The sequence below is a fragment of the Mesitornis unicolor genome, unplaced genomic scaffold (assembly GCF_000695765.1).
Source record: "Mesitornis unicolor isolate BGI_N332 unplaced genomic scaffold, ASM69576v1 scaffold20745, whole genome shotgun sequence".
Lineage (NCBI taxonomy): Eukaryota > Metazoa > Chordata > Aves > Mesitornithiformes > Mesitornithidae > Mesitornis > Mesitornis unicolor.
The window spans coordinates 3,672-12,439 of NW_010186422.1; the positions used below are offsets into that span (position 1 = coordinate 3,672).

At 49.3% G+C, this 8,768-nt stretch overlaps 1 protein-coding gene across 1 annotated transcript in view; it reads left to right on the forward strand.

The window, feature by feature from the left end:
- OTOP2 (otopetrin 2) overlaps positions 1–4,602 on the forward strand; it is a 4,921-nt gene extending 319 nt beyond the window's left edge. The window contains 7 exon segments of the mRNA XM_010185151.1: positions 1–103; positions 581–717; positions 1,142–1,200; positions 1,872–2,005; positions 2,459–2,660; positions 2,662–3,334; positions 4,432–4,602. The exon segment at positions 1–103 is cut by the window's left edge and continues 30 nt beyond it. Of these exon segments, the coding sequence (XP_010183453.1) occupies positions 1–103; positions 581–717; positions 1,142–1,200; positions 1,872–2,005; positions 2,459–2,660; positions 2,662–3,334; positions 4,432–4,602 (1,479 nt within the window).
- The last annotated feature ends 4,166 nt before the right edge of the window (positions 4,603–8,768 follow it).

The window sequence follows — 8,768 nt, forward strand, 5'->3', positions numbered from 1 at the left end:
CTGATAGTCATCATCTGGATCATCTTCTACGTGGCTGGCACCTCCCGCTGCCCAGATGCCATTCCCTGCAAAGACTCCCATGCTGGGCCCATCTGGCTGAGAGGTAGGAGCTGTTGGGGGGCTAGGGCTGGAGGGGAAATGCAATGTGGACATTTCAAGGGGCATCAGTTATTACAAGGGGAAATAGCAACCATCTGGGGCACAGCCTTCTTCTACGCTGGTGCATGGCACCATGCCCTGCTTCAGAAGCTCCTAATCCTTCCACTGGTTTCACTGCCAGAGCTCCCTTTATCCACAAGGATTCTTGGTACTGTACTCCAGGTTCCTTCCCAGCCTTGCTATTGCTCTTGCAAGGGCTGTCAGCCCCAGTCAGAGTACAGGGTTGTTTGAAAACCCCTTCCAGCCAAAATTACTGTATGATTCTGTTGGTGCCAAGATAATCTGGGTGCTTGGAGAAGAAAAACAGAGATAGGAGCAAAGCCTCTCCATGGCAATAGTTCCTCTTCTTCCTCTCTTGTATCTGCATTAGCCCACATATATATACATTCATCCAACCATAGATATTTTGGTTCCTCAACAGGAGGCCTGATCCTATTTGCCATTTTCAGCCTTGTCATGGATGTGTTCAAAATAGGATATTACTCGAGCTTCTACAGCTGCTTGTCTGCAATCAAAATAATCTACCCCATTGTGCAAGCAATATTTGTGGTTGTCCAGGTAAGACGGTTGTGCTCTGTCTCAAGGACAGGTAAAGAGATGGAGCCACCAGTGGAAGGAGCTCTGACCCTATGGGCATTGTTCAACTCCCCCTGCAGCAAATGCAAGTGGCTTAACTCAGGCTGAAGTCCTACACAGAGGACCACTTGCCCTGGGAAAATACCAAGGAGGAAAGAGGTCAGATAGGGACAATTCAGACAGGAACAGGGGCTGTTCAGGGGCAGAGCAGCGGGACAGGGCTTGAGGAGCAAAGAAAGAATAGACCACATGCAGCGGTTGGACAGGATTATGGGCTTGTAGGCTGGACCCAGATGGACCCAACCGAAAGAGGCTCCAGCTTGCTCTCTGCTGATCGGGGAGATCCCTACTTCAGAATGATGTGATTTGCTTTCTTGGAAATAACTTCTTCTCTTGCCCTCACCAGACGTACTTCTTGTGGATCGCTGCCAAAGACTGCGTCCATGTACACCTGAACGTTACCAGGTGAGCACTGCTGCTCTTTGAATACCACCAGCCCAGAAGACCTGGGCCACCGCAGATGCTCTGCACTCTCTGACACAGCTAAGGTGCAACAAGGGGATCATCTCATCTCCCTTAATGCTGGCCAAAACTAAATCTGCTCAGTCCCCGCCTAGCCTTAGATCCCAGCTCAAACAGTCAAGGTTCATGACCTGTGGATCTAGCAGGGTTGTGATTCAATTCAAGAATACAAGCGTTATTCAAACCAGATTAGTATTAAATAAATAATTAGCATTAAATAAAATGATTCATAGCTGACTTTCACTTCCCTGGGGAAGACAGTGATGCAGTGGGCAATCCTCAGGCTAAAACAAGATCTCGTCCACTTTTGCAAGACCAGATCTACTGGAAACCAATCCAGACCTGTTAATTTATTACTATTGAGAAGCTCTTCCAAAACCAACAAGAGGAATCAGGCCTTGCTAATTCTCATGAGCGTGCCCAAAAGATAGGAAGAAAGAGAGAGCAGCAAAGCAAGGGTCAGAATTTCTAGCCTTGACCATTAAAGTCCTTGCACCACCTCAGACAGCTCCCACAGTCCCTCTGGTGGGTCCATGCACATCTATAACATGGATGACAACAACAAAGCCTAGAGACATTGCTTTAATCTCATGAACATTCTCCTTCTTCTGCAGGTGCGGCTTGATGCTAACTCTGACGACAAACTTAGCGGTGTGGATGTCAGCAGTGACAGATGAGTCCGTTCACAAAGCACATTCGAAGCTGAAGAAGAACATGACAGAGGAATTCTTCAGTTGGTTCCTGAGAGGTAATTTTCCCATTTGTGTGGCCATGTGGTCCAGGAAGTGAACTCATGAGGTAGAAATTGTTCTGTAAGTCAGGTTTTTATCCCTTTTCAGAAGATTTATCTAGAGCTGAAGGTTCCTTTCACAGAGCTGGTATGTTAAAAGCCACGTCTTACTGTTAATTTCTTAACCTGTATCACAGAGGAGTCAGAAAAGTGGGAGGCTTTGTACAAATGGGATGGGAATGAAGAAAGGAAGGAAAAAAGAGATTTAACCTGCCACCTAACTTCTTCAAGAGAGAACATGAGCACCAAAGCTGAGGTTGAAGTGTCCTTGTTTTCAAAGTGGTCACATATTCTTCTGTCCCTGGTCTTGTTTTTTCACTGACCCTAAATATTCAGTTCTTCAGGGCTGCTAACAAGTGCCGGCTCCTTGTTTTAATACCACTGCATCTATATGTTTTTATCTTGTTTCAGCGGGAATGAGAAGTAGCTCAGCCGAAGAATGCAATTGCAACAGCCAAATCTGTCAGGTCTTCAAGAACGGCTACTTTTGGCTGTACCCCTTTAACATTGAGTATAGTCTTTTTGCCTCTGCCATGGTCTATGTCATGTGGAAAAACGTTGGACGCTTCATAGACCACCACTCCTACCACGTTCACCACCTGAAGTTCAGGCTCATTTGTAGGCATCGTGCTGGGCCTCATCATTCTAGTGAGTGGTTTGGGAGTCCTTATTCTTTATGAGGTGCAGGTAAATTCCAGCACTGAATCCAGCAAGAAGAACCAAGCACTCACCATGTACTACATCTTCAACATTGTTTGTCTGGGCCTGATGTCTCTTGTCTGCATTGGTGGCTCTGTCATCTACCGGTTTGACAAGAGAGACATGGATCGGCACAAGAACCCAACCAGGACCCTGGACGTGGCACTGTTGATGGGTGCAGCCTTGGGGCAGTATGCTATTTCTTACTACTCCATTGTGGCCATTGTAGCCAGCACACCAAGGGACACTATCAGCGCACTCAACCTCACCTATGCCCTCCTAATGATTGCTCAGCACACCTTCCAGAACATCTTCATCATCGAAGGCCTTCATCGGCAACCCCCCAAGGAAGACCACAAGCACAGCTCTCGTCAGAAAGATCTCTATGGACTCACCTTTGTCAATATCAATGCCGTGTCCCTCCGCATGCCCGACAGCAGCAGCACCTTGGCCCCTGGCACTGCCTCTGGCACTGAAGCCATCCATCCTTCTGACCTCCTGCGGTCCCTTGCTGCCCCCAAGAAGATGAACTGGAGGAGGAAGTTCTTAAGGGAGATCTCCATGTTCCTGCTGCTGAGCAATATCATAGTGAGTACATGCAGAGAGAAGGATTTGTCAGGGTGGGAGAGAGGGAAGCAAGCACAAAGGAGAAGTGTCTGGGAAGGAAAGGATGCAGCCCATGCAAAAACAGTCCTTTCTGTGCCTCTGCTATACAGAGAGCGCACTTACCTGTATTTGTAGGTGTGAAGAGCTGTGATTCCCTTGTGACTTAAAAGCAAGAGCAGCTGCTCTGGAGTTAAGACGTTTTAGGCTACACCAATAGACCTGTCACTTATCACCAGAATATCAGACAATAAAATTGGTGGGTACAAGAGAACAATCAGTTTCAGCATTTTAATTAGATATTAGCAGATACGTAGAATAGCTTATTAAAAGCAATAAAATACATTAAAACCTTCCCTTACATCCCAAAGAAAGGACAAAGTGACAAATATCTGGGGTCAAGTCTGGGTTTTCTTGAGAAATGGCAGCATGACTTCTCAAAACCTATGGCCTAGGACCCCAAACCCTAATCCCAGTTGCTCTGAGGGGAAACTGGTCACTGACAACTTCAACTGGGGCTTCTGCTTTCATGAGCAGCCAAGGGACTGCAGTTCCCTGCAAAAGAAATGTAGGATTACAGCTGCACGTCACACCTCTTGACAGCCTCCAAATCCCCAGCTAGTCAGTCAGATCATGTCCTCAAATTCATTCTACACATAAGCTCACAAAGAATGGGCTGACAACCGCCATGCAACCAGATACACATCCTGGGTGGGATTCTGAGTTCAACATACACAACCCAGCCTGGGCAGACCAAGCTTCTGCCAGCTCAGCCCTACCCATGCTTGCTCCATCCAAAGCGTTTGAACAGGCCAGGTTCGTGCTGACACACCACATGCTCAAGTTCTTCCCCTGGTGAGTGCTTCAGCACTGGGTTCAAGCCTGTCTCTGTGCATGAATCAAGACTGGGCTTGGTGTGCACCACTAGATCATACTTGATCTTAATGTAGTGCAGGCTCCTGGCATAGGTCCCATGCTCAGAAGGTTGCTCTTTTCCCATCTCTCAGTAGTGGCGATTGAGGGTGCTTGCTGCACTACGCACCTTCCTCACTGCAATGTTACTCTCCCGTTTCCTCACACAGCTCTGGATCATGCCAGCATTTGGTGCCCGGCCCCAGTTTGACAATGCCACAGAACTGAACTTCTATGGTGACTCCATGTGGCCAGCCATTGTGGACATTTGCCTGCCCTTTGGGATCTTCTACCGAATGCATGCAGTGGCCAGTTTGCTGGAGGTCTACATCATGTCCTAAAGAACCAACTCACAAGGAAGATGAGATCCTCCTCAATCAATCCACCTTTTTCCTATGCCAGGTCTGGGAGACTGCCCAGCTGTCCCAAGGGGTCCCCAGCACTGTCTGAATCATGTCACTTTGCAGAGCTGGGGCATTTATGAACTGTCAGTGAAGATCATCCAAACATAGTCCAGATTTTATTTTTGCTAATTGTGTGTGGATGTGCATGTGTGTGTCTGAAGTTCTTAAAGCTTAAAAGAAAAAAGGAAAAAAAGGAAGGTGTCCAGAGCAGGATCATGGTAATTATCCTTGGTTCATGCAAAGGGACGCATCACCTTCCTTCTGAAAAGCCTGTTTGCTCTGTGCCACTGATGTGTTCCAGCAGGTGCTCGGCACCCTGGGACAGTCAGTGCCCGCCTGCATGAGAGACCCAGTGGGTACAAGGGGCTGATGCAGGCGTGGAAGGCAGAGACAGGGAAACCACTTCAGCTTCTGGTATGGCCAGTCAGGAACCACTCCCCTGCAGAGATGTGAAAAACAAACTGGTGACCACCAAAGGCTTTGGGAAATATTTTCTCCTTCCTCCCTGTATTGCCCATTTATACTGGCCCCCTTAACCATTCCCCTGCACCAGCCCCTGCTGTTTTCCTTCCTCTCCAGGGAGGCATCACTGCAGTTTCCTCTGCTCGAGGGACAGGTCATGTCTACAGGAGAGCTGTGCATGGGGTCCTGGGCTGGCCCCGGTACAGAATTGCCCTCAGCACACTTTTTTCCTCAGTTTTCCTGAATCAGGTCTCAAGAGCCATCAGGCTCATATGGGTAATACAGTCTGGGGAATGATAAAGAGATTTGTCTGTCCTTTTTTTTTTAAATAGATAACGATTTTTTTAATATATAAACACTTTTGTACACAATGTTATTTATTAATTTACACTGTAACTCCTGAAGGGAAGTTCTGTGTCCTACAACACAGAAATCAAACCAATGCAATGGCCAGTTTGCTCTCCCATGCCTTGAAGGGATGGATGCTGGCGTTCCACCCTCGCGCCTGGATGTGCTTTGAGGCTGTGAGCGCAGCCCCAACACCCAGGCAGCTCCCGTGCATGCAGAAGTGGGGCCCCAGCTCAGGTTTCTGGGTGCCTGCAGCTCTCCATGAACCACTATATGATTGAGGGGGCTTTCAGGGGAAGACTCCTGGGCTGCAGGAGATAGAAACGGGCCCCTCTGCTGTACCCAGAGTCCAAGCGGAGCCTCAGAAAGCCCACGCCACCAGGTTGGGAGGGTGCACGCCAAAATGGCAGAGCTGAGCTTTGTCTGTACCCTGAGACAGCAGGGTTTACTGCTCCAATAAAGGGTTTATTTTCCATCAGGGTTTATCATTCCAATAAAGAACACTGCAGAGGTGGCAGAAATCATCGAGCCTTTTCCTACGGACGTGCGTGCATCCGCCAAATTAAAAAAAAAAATAAATGGAAATCACGGTACTTGAAATGGAGTGATGTGATTTTCCACCCGATGGCCCAGGCTCACACATTTCAAACCACCTTTCAGCTCCAAACTTACATCAGCAAACCAGAAGGAACCAGTGCCTCTGGCTGGTCTGACCCCAGCCTGCCAGCAGCCTTTCTCCCAGACGGGCAGAAGGTGGAGTAAACCCCAATTTTCCCTGGAGGACTGCAGTGATCCAGCAACAGTGGGTCAATCCTCCCCTTCATGAGCCTGGGAGCAGCAAGACAGCCTCTCCCAGCCCCACCAACCCTGCAAAGGCCTGGCTCTATTTTTCCCATTGATCTGGTAAAGATACAATCTCTCCCTAACAACTTTACCTGTCATAAAACAAAAGCTTTACTAATTTCAACTGCAGGAGCCACAGGTTGAGTCAGAAAAGAGACATAAATGGTGCACAGACGTCAGTCTTACATACACCCCTACACATTATTTTAGCCCAAGCTGCTGAGCTCTGACAGGGGCAGAAAACACTTTACATCACCTACTCTGTTCCTGGGGGACACACTGGGATTTCCTCTTACGTGCTCTTGCTGGCGCCTGGTCCCAGTCCCGGCCGCACCAAACCAGGCAAGGCAGAGTTTGAGCTGCTCTTTTGTTCTGGGCAAAGACTGTAGGGACATTTCTGAGGCAAAATAAACTCAGGATGAGTGTAAGGAAAACCCCATGACAGCCCAAGCAGCCCTGGTATATGCAATAATCCCAAATGAACCACTCCAGGGTGCTGGGTCAGCAAGAATCACAACATCCAGCCACAAGCCATCCATCATAACAGGATAAACCGAAATGCTCTGTGCCAGCTGTCAGTGAACCCTATCTAGAGCCCCAAGAAAGGGAACAGAAAGAAAACAAGCATCTACAAGTCCAAAAAGCAAAAAAATAAACGCCAAACCCTATGAAAACCCCACTGTCAACACAGGCCCTGCTCCATGCTCAAGGATTGCCTACCTGGAACATATCAGGTCGTAGTCAGTCAGGGTGGAAAAGGGTGATCTCCAAGGCTGATGGAGATTGGCCAAATGTCCCTGTGCAACTCTTTGCTGCAGCCAGCACCCAAGACGAGTCACCCAAACCCAGGTGCACCCCCAGAGTAGGTGCTGCCATGTCCTGGTCACACAGATCCATGACCTTCCCTAGGACCGCATCCTGCCAGGGAAAGCAGCCTGCTGATGGCTCCTCCATCACTACTCCCTTCACTGCAGACCCATGACACAACTCCTCACAGCCCAGCTAAAGACAGGGATATCTCTCCTTGGTGGCAAGTTTTATTGGAGGAGAGACCACCCAAAATGCAGAGTACCTGAGCTCCGTGAAGGGGTTCTGCCAGTCAAGAGCCTCTTAGTCCTTTGTACACACATCCTCGTGACAGATTCCTGCAAAAAGAGCACTGCTGGTAGCTCCATCTCCCATGTCTGGAAGGAGGGAAACTGAGGCATGGAAGCTGGGTGAACAGAAAGTCTGTGTTAGAGCAGCAAATGAGGCTGGGCCCTGAGGCCACAATCAGCATCCTGCTGACTGCTCCTGCCATTGCATCAGCTGTGGAGTACAGATCAGATTTACATTAGGGGATGGGAAATAGACAATGTTGGGCCTTGGGTTGACTGTTTAAATGGTAGAAGCTGCAAATGAAGAGCTACAGGAAAGCACAGGGCTGTCGTGGAGCTCTCACATCTTGCCAGGGTCTCCCAGTCTCGCTCACTTTTGTATAAAAGCCATCTTGGCCTCCCAGGGACCTGAGCACCTGCTGTGCTGCAGGGGTTTGGTGCAAGCACTGAACCCCGCCAGTAAAAATCACTCCTCAAGGGATGACGAAGTTAAGAGCCCAGCTCTGGTCGAGCTCAGGGAGCACCAGCTCTGCAGGTCCAGCATCAGGACTTGAGCCATTTCGTGAGTGCCAAAAAGGTCCCAGTTCAGACCCTGGCCTGAGGCATGCGGTGCTGGAGTCAGCAAGGGAAAGCAGCAAGAAGGGGAAGGGACAAAGAGCAGGAGATCAGAAATCACTGCTGAGAAAAAAGCATAGAAGGCCATAGCCAAGGCCAGAACTGAGTCATTATCCCACCGCTACCAGCATTTCGCATCCCCTCCTCTGCTTCTTAATCATCTGTTTATTTGAGGGTGAGTTTTGTTTTATTAAAAGAAAAAATAAGCCTTTTATCTGGATGATTTGCTCTGAGGTGTGTCAGGGACAGGGGAGGAATCCAAGTTAATTATTACCTGTCAACACAGCAGCTGGGAAGTGGATGCACTGAGAAGGTCACAGGGCTGGAGATGAGGGATGGGTTTGCTGCATGAGGCAGGACCGGCTCTGGGGTGTGCTGGGAGCCAGGGCTGGAGCTGGTGGCAGAGGAGGCACTTCCCAAAGACCATGCAGTGGTCCTTGCCAGCACAGAGCAATGCCAACAGGAAGTCAGAGCAACCTGCACAGAGGGCCAGCGGGGAAAACACAGAGTCGTGCTTCAGGAGTGGAGCCAGCGCATACCCACAGAGCCCTTCCGCTCTCACGGTGAGAGGATGGAGCCAGGGTGGTGGCACATGGCTCATCCTCATCCATGTTGGATGAGGCTGCTCTTTGCAGTCACCCCAAACCGTGCTCACTCACCAGCCCCACAGGAGACGTCACCAGCACGGTTATCGGTGGAGGAGAAGGAAGGGTGTGGGCCAGCCGGGGAGCTGTGAGG